Below are 14,888 nucleotides of genomic sequence, written 5' to 3' on the forward strand. Positions count from 1 at the left end.
TAATTGTCATTTTGTGAATGTCCTTTAATTAACGTTAATGTTTTATTTTATAAATATACTTTCATCATGGGCTGAAAATATAAAAAAAAACTAATAATAAATAATTTTCTTTTACAAATTATTTCTGTATTTGCATTTTTTTTAAATTGGATTGAAGGTGCACATTTGTTAGGCTTAACTCTAATATAAGCTAAATCAAAGCCAAATAGATGAAACGATAGGACTGGATGAGGCCATCCTCTCTCTGATGTAAAGTTAACTGACGTACAGTAGAAGGAGGGAAGGTTTTGTCTGAAAATTTATAAAACACACATGCCCACATGTTCACAGTTGAGGGATGGAGATCTCTGCTCTCTGTATTGGTCTGATCCTGTCTCTGGGTTTGTGTGAGCTGAACTCAGCTCTTGCCTTGAATGGTTCTGAGGATGATGTTAAACAAAGGACTGGGTTTACAGAGGATAGGACTGGTGCTGGGGTCAGCACTCAGACTTCATCTGTGAAATGTAAGCTCCAGGGTACCACTCGTCTCCCTGTGTTCTCAATGGATGGTGACTATGTTATTGGGGGTGTTTTCTCTATACACCACTACATGCACACAGTGAAGCATAACTACACCACCATGCCTGAGCCACTAAGATGTACCAGGTTAGTAAGAGGGAGAACTGGGGGATAAGAGGATGTTAGACTGTGTGGCAATAGAATTGTTCTGATTTGTATCATGTGCTTACAATTGTGTTGCAGGTTTTGTGTTGGACTGAACAAAAAAAATATATTTCACGTAAAGTGCAATTCAGTATTTAGTCATGTATATTGCAGGTATTAATTCACACATTTACAAATTCGAGTTTGATATGAAAAAATTTTTTTTTCGACTATTAACTGAAAATGTATTTGTATTTAAGATACAAACAAATTAAGAGTATTGAATATAATATTTTTTAATCGTGCAATAAGATTCTTTTAAATTTTTGACTCATATTTAGTCCTTTGAATTTTGGTGTTCAGGCACTCTTTGATGCCTATACAGTATTTTGTTCACATATGGGCAGATGTCAGCCATTGTCAATAACTATATATTGCATTTTACCTTTATTATTACAATTATTTCTCTTTAAGTTGTGATTGTCCTTGATTAAGAGACTTGAGTGTCTGTGTGCAGCATTAACACCCGTGAACTGCGCTTCTCACGCGCAATGATCTTCGCCATTGAGGAGATAAACAACAGCACGGAGCTGCTGCCGGGAATCAAACTCGGTTATCACATCTATGATGCGTGCGGCTCGGTGCCCGTGGCGGTGCATGTGGCATTCCAGCTTTCAAATGCCCTGGACCCGGTGTTTTACACCGGCGACAATTGCTCACAATCTGGTATGGTGAAGGCTGTCGTTGGTGAGTCTGAGTCCACGCCATCCATCAGCATGTCGCGCATCATCGGGCCCTTTAACATCCCTCAAGTAAATATTCTGAATTTCTGAAAAAAAAAATGGAATAGAGACCATGCAGTGCTGAGTGTGTCCCATTAATATTTACCCTGTTATTTTCCTTCAGGTGAGCTACTTTGCCACTTGTGCATGTCTGTCCGATAAGCAGCAGTACCCGAATTTCTTCAGAACAGTCCCTAGTGATCAGTTCCAGGCTGACGCGCTGGCCAAGCTGGTAAAACACTTTGGCTGGACTTGGATAGGTGCTGTCCGGTCAGATTCGGATTATGGAAATAATGGTATGGCGTCTTTTCTGGACGCAGCACGCAAAGAGGGGATCTGTGTGGAATACTCTGAATCTTTCTATCGGACCCACCCACGTAGCAGGATCCAGAGAGTAGCTGACGTTATCCGCAGGTTTGATGTTCCCTGTATTGACACTGACCTTCTGCACACAAAAGCACAACAAAAATGTTCTGTAAATGTAAGATGGACAGGTTTTTTTATGTTCCGTTTCAAATTGGAAATGTTTATTTTTTTTAATTACATTTATGTATTACTGATATTGTTATAAAAATGGTCAGTCAGACCAAATAGCCTGCTAAAGTGTCATATAGGCACCAATGTTTGTTTGTGTTTACTTTCTTGATATGTATTTTAAAACGTATACTGTATTTATTTTAAATGTCTCTCCAGGTCGACAGCTATGGTTGTTGTGGCATTTACATCCCCTGTAGACCTGAGGATCCTGCTGGAAGAGCTGTCACTTGAGCCTTTTAAACCTCGCCAGTGGATAGGCAGTGAATCCTGGGTAACTGCCCCAGACCTGCTGAGGTTCAGCTTCTGTGCTGGAACCATCGGATTTGGCATTCAGAAATCTGTAATACCAGGTCTGAGAAACTTCTTGCTGGATCTCTCTCCTTCTAAAGTGGCTGCCTCTCCAGTGCTTACTGAGTTCTGGGAGGATGCATTCAACTGCAGGCTGGGAAAAAGTGAGACATTTTTATTTATGTTTAACATAAGAGAGGCACCCACAGTTGTGTCCTTGTGGTCGTGTTTTTTTTGGATTTTATTGTTTGATTGCAGCTTCCTGTGTTTCTAGTTCTATTAAGGCTATCATACTGTCAGTGATATCAGATCATTCAATTTATTTTAAACACGTCAGCCTGTTCATGTCAGTATTTAATAAAATAAATTTGTTGCCTTTTTTAAATGTCTGATGACTGATTTGTGTTGTTGTGAGCTAGCATAAATAAATATAATAAAAACTAAAATATGTCCTGATACAAACTGAAACAGCAACAATTTAAAAACAAAAAGGCATATCTGCAAAACAGTGCTTTGAAATGTGTTGTAAAATAATGTTTTTCTAATAAATTATAACAATGTAGATATATGGATTTCTGCAAGGCATGTTTAGCAGGTTAAAAAAACTAAAAGACAACAAGACAACTAGAAGGGTGCTTGGAGAATGCAGACCACCATTTCTCGAAATGGTAACGAAAGTGAAAACTAATTAGCGTATTTGCCCCGTGATTCGGATCTGATCAACAATTTAATGGGGTTTTCCCCGGCCCATGATACAACCTTCTACCAAGTTTCATTAAAAGCAGGCCTGTTGTACTTCTGTTGACAAACAGACAAACAAACTCAACCAAAAACATAACCCTCCTGCCGGAGGTAAACTAATAATAAACATATAGGGAAGAATAATAATGCAATATCACATATTATTGTCAAGGCCTTTGTCATGTGTTTTAGGTGCAGCCATAGACGAGAGATTATGTGATGGAACTGGAGACATAAAGACGCTCCAGAGCCCGTACACTGACACATCTCAGCTCCGGATCACTAACATGGTATACAAGGCTATTTATGCAATAGCTCATGCCATTCATAAAGCAGTGTGTCAGGAAACAAATTTTACAACTCAGTGTGACACATTTAACCGGTTAGAACCCAAAGAGGTCAGTTGAAAATAAGTTGAAACGCCAATTCCCTTTTTTTTTGCCATAATGTACCTTTTCTGACATAAAATATTTGTTTTATTTTATGTTATTTCTTTGCTCTCCCTCACTGTTTACCTTTATTTGATCTTTACAGGTTCTAACTCAGCTGAAAAAAGTAAATTTTTCCCGAAATGGTTATGATGTGTCGTTTGATGCCAACGGTGATCCAGTGGCCCGATACGAACTGGTTAACTGGCAAAAAAGTCAGAGTGGCAGCATTAAGTTGGTGACAGTAGGGCAATACGATGAATCACTGCCGGTGGGCCTGAAGTTCCAAATCAACAGAAACCTCACCTGGGTGGATGGTGGCACACAAGTAAGAAATGAAAAGCAATAATTTTACATAAATATGGTGATCTTGTTGGGTCTGATATGTGTACATTGAAATAATTTTTGTTCACTGTAATTGTTCCTCCAATCACTACCGAGCCTGCTTATAACCCGTAGGCTACTGACAACGTAATCTACTTTAGAATGATAGATTATTCAATATTAAATAAATTAATAAATACATGAATACATTAATAAATGTGTCAATGTAGTTCAATAAATAAATACCTATCTGTTAATCCTCAGAACTTCAGGGCAAACATGAATATGTATGAGTTTGTTTCTCTCTATGTACCAGGTTCCTGTGTCAGTGTGCACTGACAGCTGTCCTCCAGGAACTCGTAAATTGCTGCAGAAAGGAAAACCCACCTGCTGTTATGATTGTATACTGTGTCCTGAGGGAGAGATTAGTAATGCTACAGGTATTTGTTTTTCTCCTATACAAAGCCGATGTACTGTACAAGATCACTATAAAGTATGACTTCTAGACAGCCTTTTTATTTTATTTTTTCAGATTCCCCTGATTGTTTTCCTTGCCCCAAGGAGTTCTGGCCTAATGCAGAGAGAGACACTTGTCTCCCCAAGCCTGTAGAGTTTCTTTCCTACAACGAGGTCCTAGGAATCATCCTGGCTACATTCTCAGTTGGTGGTGCCTGTCTGGCCATTATAACAGCGGCTGTGTTCTATCGTCACAGGACATCCCCGATTGTCAGGGCCAACAACTCTGAGCTGAGCTTCCTGCTGCTCTTCTCCCTGACTCTATGTTTCTTATGTTCATTAACTTTCATTGGAGCACCCTCTGAGTGGTCCTGCATGCTGCGCCACACAGCGTTTGGAATCACCTTTGTCCTCTGTATGTCTTGTGTTCTTGGAAAAACAATAGTAGTGTTAATGGCCTTCAAAGCTACACTCCCAGGTAGTAATGTCATGAAATGGTTTGGTCCTCCACAGCAAAGAATGACTGTAGTGTCTTTCACGCTTATTCAAGTCCTAATATGTACTATTTGGTTGGTTCTTAGTCCCCCTTTTCCAATGAAAAACTTAACCATATACAAAGAGAGAATCATCCTGGAGTGTGCATTAGGCTCAGCTGTTGGATTCTGGGCTGTGCTCGGGTACATAGGTCTACTGGCTGTCTTTTGCTTTGTGTTAGCTGTCCTAGCTCGGAAATTACCTGATAATTTTAATGAAGCCAAGCTCATCACCTTCAGCATGCTGATATTCTGTGCAGTCTGGATCACCTTCATTCCTGCATATCTCAGCTCTCCTGGAAAATTTACTGTGGCTGTGGAGATATTTGCCATTCTGGCCTCCAGTTTTGGATTAATACTGTGTATATTTACGCCAAAGTGTTTCATTATATTGTTTAAGCCAGAGAAGAACACCAAGAAACATTTAATGAATAAAAATTAATCCTAAAATTCTGGAGGTTTGGAAATAGTTAAAGGAAAATTCCGGCCAATTTTTACATTCGCTATAAACATGCGTGTACTTTCGATTGACAAAAACCCCGACCTGAACCTGCTAGCTCATAGCCGTTAGCTGCTAGCTGCCGTCCGGTGAGTGTATTCAGCCAGGCTTCTGTGATAATCATCCCGATAACAATCCACGGAGTGGCCGTGGTCTGGCAATGTCCTCCAGAGGACAGGTCATGCCTTCGCTACAAAAACGTGAAGTTTATTCCCCCTCAAAAATAGGTAATTGAGCACTGCAGTGGTTATGACCATATCAGTTACATGGAAATGGGCCAACTGATGTCTGTGGCTTGCACAGTGATAGCGTTATCCCAGAAGCCTGGCTAAATACACTCACCGGACGGCAGCTAGCAGCAAACAGCTATCAGCTATCAGCTAGCAGGGCAAGCTAGCTAGCGGATCGAGACAGGGACCAGGGTAGGTGAATTTTAACAATGTCTGAGTTGAAAATGCATCTTGTTTTCACGTAAGGGCCCCATTCATGTTGCACAGACATTGTAATTGCATTTTATGTCTATTAAGAGGGACAAAGGCACTCTAAAACTTGCCCCGACAACTGCCGTTTTAGCTCAATGGAAGCTCATACATGTAGCTGCAGCTTCTCCGTGTTGCCTGCCCGAACCTGTGTTCCACTGATTCGGGTCGGGGTTTTTTCAGTCAAAAGTACACGCATGTTTATAGTGATCAAGATTAACGTAAAAAAATTCTCCTTTAAGTTGGCAACATACATTATACAGCTTATGCGTGGCATTTACCTTTTGGATTTAAATATTTATATTCACAAGTTTGTTTAACATCAAATATTTTCCTAATTGTAATGTCATTTTGTGAATATCCTTTTAATATGTCTCATTTTAGAAATAGTCTTTAATCATTTAACTGAAAATATAAAATAATGTGAATAAATAAAGTCAAAATGCATAACAAAAATGTGTGGTACTGAGTTCTGTCTCAACATTTTGATTAAATCATTACTTGCAGTTATTGGCATATGCGCTAACAGTTAACATACAACAAATCAGATATACATTTCGAATGCCCTCTGTAAACATACTGTATTATCATGGCTATGCTGCCGCCTGCTGGTAGGGCTGTACATTACAACTTGACCCACATTCACTTAAAGGGGCGCTATGCAGTTTTCTTTCGCTTTTTGCTCGCAGGTTTCTCTATAGAGCTCCCCCTACAGCTTCGGAATAGATATTTGGCAGCTCCTATGTTTACTTGTGTCTGACTCCTCGCTCGGTCAGTCTGCCATTTCCTCTTTCTCTGTTCCTCTGACAATGCTTTCCTAGCTTTCTGATTCTTTTTTGCCGGCTCAGCCATGACGATAGTGTGAAAAACTCCATCGCTACCTTGTTAGCCAGTTCCTGAATGGGTGTGTGTGTGCAGTGCCGTGAAGCAATTCATTTCATCGCGAGACCTGATATTACGCGATACTTCCTGACGCCGGCCGAAAGTTGTAAGGGTGGTTTTTCCGCTCACAAGCGCTAGGGGGGAGCGAGACGACCACCATTCAACCCGAAAAAAAGTCATAACCATTCCAATGACTCAGAAGCTGTTCAGTTAATGTAAATTATGCTAAACGAACTGCATAGTTCCCCTTTAACTACAGTGCCGTAAAGTAGATACTCAATCAGATCTCCGTGATCTGTGTAACAGCAGTACAGTGGGACGTTTGCCTTTACCAGAACAACAGTATATGAGTTTACATACCATCATTACTGAGATTAAATTATAGGTTATATTTGCACTGAACAATGCTAAACAGAAACGTAACTCTTGCAGCGTACATGAACAGATGTGCAATATTAGCTTACACATAGCACACTCGTGAATTAGCATACTGTTGCTAACGTACATTCCTACATAACATCTTCCCATACCCACAGGACATCAGACTTACTTATTGATGCACGCATACTGTAGTGTCCACAAACGTAATCCAATGAGGTGAAAACAGAAAGTGTGAGAGCGTTTCAGGTTAACACCTTTCTCTCTCGCTCAAGGCCGCTTTGTCCAAACCGCAAAATTACAAATCCCACTATGGCCACGCCAAGACCCATTGGTGGGGCCGATTGGTCAGGGGATAGGACCTGTACAAATGGGGTTACGTTACCTTGCGTAAGCATGGACGCCTGGCCAATAAATGTTATTGAAGGGCAGGACTTGGCGTGGCCATTGTGGGATTCGTAATATCCATAGACAGTAAAATTAATGGACACAGCGACGCCATAGCCTTCGACGGAGACCAGTGAAGTCAATAGGCTCGTTTGAGATGAGCCGCGCCTTGCCTGTAAAGTGGACGAGAGCAGGCGGCAGCAGCAGGGGGCGGTGACAAAAATTTGCTGTCAAGTCGGACAGTTTTCAGCCGTTTCCAGCAGCCTTCAGCCTGAACAGGAAGTCACCTAAACACTCACATATTGTTAGGTCCGATTCTGATTTAATAAAATATTATCAGACCCATATATCAGCTTGTACACAGTCTCCAGTTGTTTTTAGCTGTCAAAGTGCTCTACCTGCGATCTGTTGCTGATTTTAATTAACAACACATTGTAGATGATCCATAATCTGAACAGATTTAGTCTCTCTGATTTCTACACACAACATCGATCAGCCACACAACATGTGTTCTGTACAGAATAAGCCTTTAAATCAGACAAATAACAATCAAAATCCCTCTAATTCAAAAACAATAAAAAGTTTATTGAAAATGTCATCATGTTGTGTCGATTCTGAACGAATCAGCTGTTAGATCAGCTGAAAGGCAGGCGTTTCCCAGCATGCCCTGGGTCTGCCTGGGTCTTGCAGTCAGTGAAAAGCAACTGCGCTGCCTGCATCTCAAACCTATGGCTGCCTTCATCTCGTGAGGTTATCGTTGCCATCGTGTGCATGACATCAAAGCAAGTCGGGATCAAGTCGGACACAAATCTAACCGGCATGCATTGGGCGGCGATCGCGGTGATCGATTCTGCGCAGACCTGGCTCATCTCGAATGAGCCTATTTAGAAGCACTTTTCCAGTGATGGCTGAGCGTACTACGCAGCCTCAAACTGACCTTGACGACATAGATGTGACGTGAGCAACCTGTCTGAAAGTTGTAAGTCTTCTGGTAGCTGTGCCAAGAGAAATCTAAATGTTACTTCATATGAATTTACTTGCCACATACCGAAGTATTTCCAGTCCATCAAAACGTTGCTGAAATATTTTGCGATGACTTGTTAGCCTTAGAAACTCCCCATAGTAGGTACGCTTTCCAGATGCTCGCTTACCCCCTTGGTAATATTGCGTGCAAGCCATAGGTCCAAGCCAAGCTGAGGAGCAGAGACCTTACCTGATACATTACTTGTCCAGAGCGAGCTAATGCTGACAGGGAGAGAGACACTGTATCACTACAGCCAATCCAGTCTGCTCAAAGCGGTGGTCTTTTTCAGTTACAGTTTGGTTACAGTGATGATTAACATTTTCAGGACACATCTTACTGTTTTCAGACAGACTTGAAAAAAAACTATCCATTAATTCTCAGAGCTTTGTAGCACATGTGAATATGTGTGTTTGTTTGTCTTCATGTGCCAGGTTCCTGTGTCAGTGTGCACTGACAGCTGTCATTCAGGAACTCGTAAAGTACTGCACAAAGGAAAATCCTTGCTTCTCCCCGCCTTCGTCGCCTGCCGCGGCTGACAACAATCCACCGAGCGCCCGCTGTTCTGGCTATGTCCTCCAGAGGACAGTTATTCTTACTCCAAGCTTCTTCCCTTGTGAACACCTCCGATCTTCACTCTTCACACACTACGCTCCAATCTGCACACTACTGTTTACCTTTTCCTGCTACAACTGAATTCCCACAGGACTTCAGCGTGAGACTACAGCTAGCCTTCTCTGCTATCACTGTGCAAGCCACAGACATCATTTGGACCGTTTCCATGTAGTTACATAGTCACTAATATTGTCATAACCATTACAGTGCTCAATTACTTATTTTTGAGGTGGAAATAAACTACAATTTTTCGCCGCGAAGACATGACCTGTCTTCTGGAACGCATCCACCAGACCACCGGGCACTCAGTCGATTGTTGTCGGGAGCTAGAGGCAAGGAAGGTGGGGAGAAGCAAGGATGCCAGGCGGGCCTGCTACCCCGGCTAAGGGTATCACACAGATCACCAATGCCAAGCCTCCTACTCACCAACGCCAAATTGATCACACACAAAATGGATGAGCACCAACTACACACGGAACTGCTGCATGTTGATTATCACCAAAGCCTGGCTGAATACACTGACGCCCAGACGGCAGCTAGCAGGGCGAGCTAGCTACCGGCAGGATGTCGGAGTTGAAAATGCATCTTGTTGTCATGTAAGGGCCCTGTTCACGTTGCACATAGGGCTGTCCCAAACTATTTTTTAAACGATTAATCTAGCGATTATTTTTTCGATTAGTCGACTAATCTAACGATGAATTTTTTCGATTAGTCGACTAATCTAACGATTCATTTTTTGATTAATCTAACGATTCATTTTTTGATTAATCTAACGATTCATTTTTCGATTAATCTAACAATACATTTTTCAATTAGCAATTATTTTCCCATTGCTCAATTATTAACAATTTACACAAAACAAATTTTAATAAGGTTCAAATTTCTATTTATTGAAGTTGTTTATCACTAGAACGGCCATGACGGTCATTTTGACGGTTTTGAAATTTATATGTGTAATAACTTTGCTGAATATAAAAATACAATCCTGCTGCTGCCTGACTTTTCCTAAAATAGTCTGTATTTTAATTTAAAATTGTTTTTACATACATTACACAAAAGGCAAATAAGATACAATCACTTTTACCTATTTCAGCCAGAGACGGTCATATTGACCGCTCGGATTTTCGCGGTATTGTTTTTAATATTTTGCGCGGTTGAAGATGCATCTTGGTTGCTTAGTAACTACCATAGTCTCTATCAGAGAAACGTAACTAGCGGTCTCGAGTAACAAGTGTGCGCATCACCGATGGGCCGAAGGCAAAGCCAGAGTCGGTAACGTAGGCTACTACAATAAATACGGCGTGGATGGACTCTGTTCTGAATCAGAAGGCAAGCATCGGGCGTTTGCTCTGTGAAAGGCGCGGTACACGTAGATGGCCGGTGGCTGTTTACATGTTTATATAACTTTATACATCCTGAACTGGCTGGAATCATTGCACTCATCCTCTCCAAGAAGTGCACCAGCAGTAAAATTGTCCGGAGGAAGTTCATGCAGCAACTGGCAGAGGAGCTGAGAGCGAAGTTTATGGAGGAAAAAAGGGCAGCGGGGCACGGTCCGAGCTGCGCTGCGCACCACAGCAGAGCCAGGTTAGGTTAGGTTATAGCTACATGTTCAAATAAGATACTTTTAATTGTTATTTGGCTGTTATGAGTTAAGTTGAATGAATTTCCAGACCATATTTTTCGGGATATGAATGTATGGAATAATGACGGTTTACTATGCCATGATATGAATTATTGAAACACATATTACTACTCAAATGTATAATTAAACTCGTTAAAATGTACATTTCAGTGTTATTACGTTTTTCTAAAGATATCCTAACACAATACATAATACAATATCGCAATTAGGTATTTATCATGAGAGATTATAGAGTTTGGAGTGTGGCGGTCAAAATGACCGCTCACGGCAGTTCTAGTAGTTATGGAATTCCGGCACTTCTAGTGTTAATAGCCTGGGTAAACCCTGACGAATTTCTGGCAAATTTGAGATTTGCTCTGCAAGTCAGTCTGGCGAAGAGCCCATTCAAACCCATTTCCAATGTCCCCAAAATCGAGGCACCAATCACAACCGCTGAGGCGGGCTTTACACCAATCACAACGGTTGAGGTGGGCTTTACGCGACAACGATAGCGCAGCGACGGCGAGCAGCTTTTTGTTTACATTCAACATGATGGCTACCGAAGCCGTGCTTCACGTGCTCGGCCATGACCAGCGACCGGCAGGTCAGACTGACATATGCCGATTTCATGCCGGTCAATGCTACAATTAACTGACAACAATAGTTATACGAGTTACAGTTCTCAAGGAGGCACGCACACACGGACGCGACAGCACAGTCTCTTTTTCCTTTCTCTCAACTTTTCCGCTTTGTGTGGCGCGTACCCGCTCGCGGTGTGAAGCGTGTGTCCGCGCTATTCTCGCACATGTAGATAACCTCGTGAATTAACCTGCAACATGTCAGCTGTTTGTAAATTCTTCAGCGTGCAGAAGATAACAAGTTTGCAATATGCAACACCTGCAAGGAAAAAGTAGGGCGTGGAGGGACCACACCAAAAACCAAAATCGCATTTTTTTTAGTGTGATATTGGATGTGAAAAGGCGTCACCCAGATCGTTGGTATGATTGGTTGAAGGACAATCCAATGTGCCCAGAGGCATTTGAGTGCCGTCCGTTGATGACGCCCCTTTGGAAATGAACTGTCAATGAACCTTTCCCAGATCCACTCTCAGTTGCAACTGAGAAGGGTCTGGTGCCAACCAGGCTAGTTGTTTAACAGTTTATGTCATATAAAATAAAACAAGTAGGAGCAGTTTGATTGATGGGTAACCTTAGTTTATATTTTTTGCTGTGATTTTTCTATATTGTTTGCTGTGATTTTCTTGTTTGCTGTGGATTTACTTTATTATATTTTGCTGTGGACAATTTCCCTTCTTTTCCCTCTTTCACGAACTGCAACAACAAATACTAATTGACACACCTGTAGAACCCCATTCACATCAGCGATCTAATTGGCCAGCTGATCAGACCACTCCCAATAAAAGGAGGCTAGATCTCTTACCAGGGGGGGCAATGCTCTGGATGGATGGACGTGCCGTGTGCTGCAGCGTCCTGGCTTGTTGATCTTCTTTGCCCTCGGTGTTGCTGCTGACGGGATCTCCTGTGCCCTGGTGGAACCGACTCCCAGACTCTGCAATGTCAACGCTCACAAAACTCTGACTAAAGGAAAGTGGTCCTTTTCTCCCACACTGATGCGTGTGTATGTTTTTAGAATTTGAGCTAAAGGAGCCGTTTTTAGTCGTTGTTAATTTCTGTGAAGGTGCCAGATCCAGGGGCCGACGGCAGAGCAGCGGGAATGGCAGTATTGTTGATGGGCCCGCATGAAGTGTACGAAAGGAAAGTTGTCACTCTAGTCACCTGAGACTGTTTCAAAGTTGCCGGGCTACGTGCAGGCTGCACATTGATTTTACAATTTCTCCACTGAAAGAAGCAGAACAGCACCACAGAATTCCTGGTCCCGGATCTCTGGATTGGAATAGACTATTTGAACCCCAGTGATCGCGTTCCCCCGCCAGGGACCAAGACACCGCGGAAGACTCGAGCGGATGTGGTCACATTCAGTCTTGACATACTATTTACACACTCATACTGACCAACACTAGACTCACGCACTGACCACGGTTACATTCGGTACCCTGGTGGGCGGTCTCCTCATGACAGTCTAACTACCATGTAGCAACATTCACTTTGTAGCCTATTAACTACTAACATAACTACTAAGATAACATGACGTGTATTTGTATGTGATATCCATCGATAATGTAGTCTATGAATTTGTATGTACACAATCATCTAAGATGCACGAGAAATAAAGGCTTCTGGGATCGGTTGATAACTCAAACTTGCCGAGAACCTAGACACCCGTTTGAATGTAGACTCGTGCAGTAACCTCGGTTACAGCCTTTACGGTCTCGTGGTGCGCGGTCTCCTCGTAACAGACTACCTACCATGTAGCAGCATTCACTTCTCTAACATTTAACTTAACATAACTACCAAAATAACAAGACGTGTATTTGTATGTGATGTACTGTACTTCCCCATCGATAATGTGTGAATTGCCATGAACACAATCCTGTAAGATGCACCAGAAACAAGGCTTGGTTAACTTGCCGAGAACCAAGACACTGCTTGATTACATTAGACTCGAGCGGGCCGGCCGGTTGCACGGTTACATTAGACTCGAGCGGGCCGGCCGGTTGCACGGTTACATTCGGTCTCATTCAGTAGCCTGGTGCGCGGTCTAAGTAGCTCTTTTCCTGATTGAGTCTACCACCACCACTCCAGTGGAGGCGCTAATGAGCTAGATTGCTACACACATAGTAGCAGAAGAATACCAGCTACACACAACGGCACGAATGAAGTAAAAGAAAAAAAACAGGAGTGAGTCGGTTCATTGACGTATGGCACTCGAGTCTCCCGGTTCAGTGACACGAGTCGGGTTAATTAACCGGCTCTTCGGTCAGTTCGTCAACATTAGGAAACACGGAGCTTACTCCAGTCTGGACTGGACTCGGGTATTGTTTCACCCTGGGACAGAACATTGGACAATCCATGGTTTTATTGTCTCCCCGGGTTTTTGAGATGTCATTTTATTGTAATTTTAAACTTAACTTTTAAAATAATAAAATACTATTTTTATATCTACTTCTTGACCTTCTTCACTGTGTTGGTGTGGCCGGGAATCCGAATCTAGATTAATTTAAAATTAACAATTAACTGTTACATTTACAGTTAATATTTTACAGTGAAGTTCAAGTAAAATGAATTTGTAGTAAAACCTGAAGCCAGATGTAGGCTATCAATCCAACAACAAAATAAAGTGCAAAAAGAGTAGTGTATGAGAGATTAACCTGTATTTTCTTTTTTTTAACAGTAGGTAATATAATGAATATGCTCTTGTTTAACGTCCAAGCTCTTCTCCCTTTAATTTAACTTTAATTATTTGTATCTAAAGGCTGGTTAAGCACAGTAGGGAGGAGAAGTTGGACAGTTTTTTTTTTTTTTTTTTTTTTTTTGTCTCGTTCCAGTGAATGGCACATCTGGGTGAGGGCGTTGGATATGCGTTAGCATGTTAGATGTATTTCCAATCACATGCTGAACAACGCCGACACACAGTCCTTGTCTTACTGTCGCCACTCTCTCGCTTGTAGCCTACTACTGTAACCGACCCAAAGACCGAAGTTTTCGAGGCAGGGACGCCACCAGGCGGCAGGGCATGGCTCCAGGCTGCAGCCATACAGTCTCAAAGTTTTCCCAAATTTGCGATCTTAAAGAGGCCGGCGGGTCCTCTTGTGGGTCGCCACTCGCCACCACTTGCCATGCTCGTTCTTTCGTGCTGCTATCTCTGACTCACTGAACCGTCGACCTGACAAAAAACTGCATGTAGCCGGAGCTCGACTAGCTTCAGAGCTAAGGGGGGCTACAGATTAAGTGTCCGTAGAACTCGCGTATCTAACAGTAGTTCCGCATTATATTAGTTCCGCATAACATTAATTAATTTGCACGCAAGTTTTAAAAACTGTCGTTTTAGCTAAGTTGGAGCTCTACATGTAGCTGAAGTAGCTCTGTGTTACTAGCACCAATTTGGCTCGTTTTCTTTCTATCGACTCTACTAGCATATTTATAGCGATCAAGATTAACGTAAGAATTGGCCGGAGTTCTCCTTTAAGATGGCAACATACAGTATGTATGCTGTGCACATCCAACAAAGTCTTCACCTTATTGTCTAAAATAGGTTATTTTTGCATTTAATATTTTCTTAATTGTCATTTTGTGAATGTCCATTTAATGTTCACGATGTATTTTATAAATATTATTTCATCACATGGGCTGA

At 41.9% G+C, this 14,888-nt stretch overlaps 1 protein-coding gene across 1 annotated transcript; it reads left to right on the plus strand.

Annotated features, from left to right (window-relative positions):
- Positions 1-508: 508 nt before the first annotated feature.
- Positions 509-5,173, plus strand: LOC114552714 (extracellular calcium-sensing receptor). The gene is made up of 8 exons (XM_028573722.1): positions 509-645; positions 1,160-1,454; positions 1,549-1,838; positions 2,118-2,413; positions 3,183-3,388; positions 3,525-3,746; positions 4,059-4,182; positions 4,275-5,173. Exons 1-8 carry the CDS (start codon positions 542-544, stop codon positions 5,171-5,173), a joined length of 2,436 nt encoding a protein of 811 aa, XP_028429523.1. The 5' UTR covers positions 509-541.
- The last annotated feature ends 9,715 nt before the right edge of the window (positions 5,174-14,888 follow it).

This window comes from Perca flavescens, chromosome 3, assembly GCF_004354835.1.
Source record: "Perca flavescens isolate YP-PL-M2 chromosome 3, PFLA_1.0, whole genome shotgun sequence".
Lineage (NCBI taxonomy): Eukaryota > Metazoa > Chordata > Actinopteri > Perciformes > Percidae > Perca > Perca flavescens.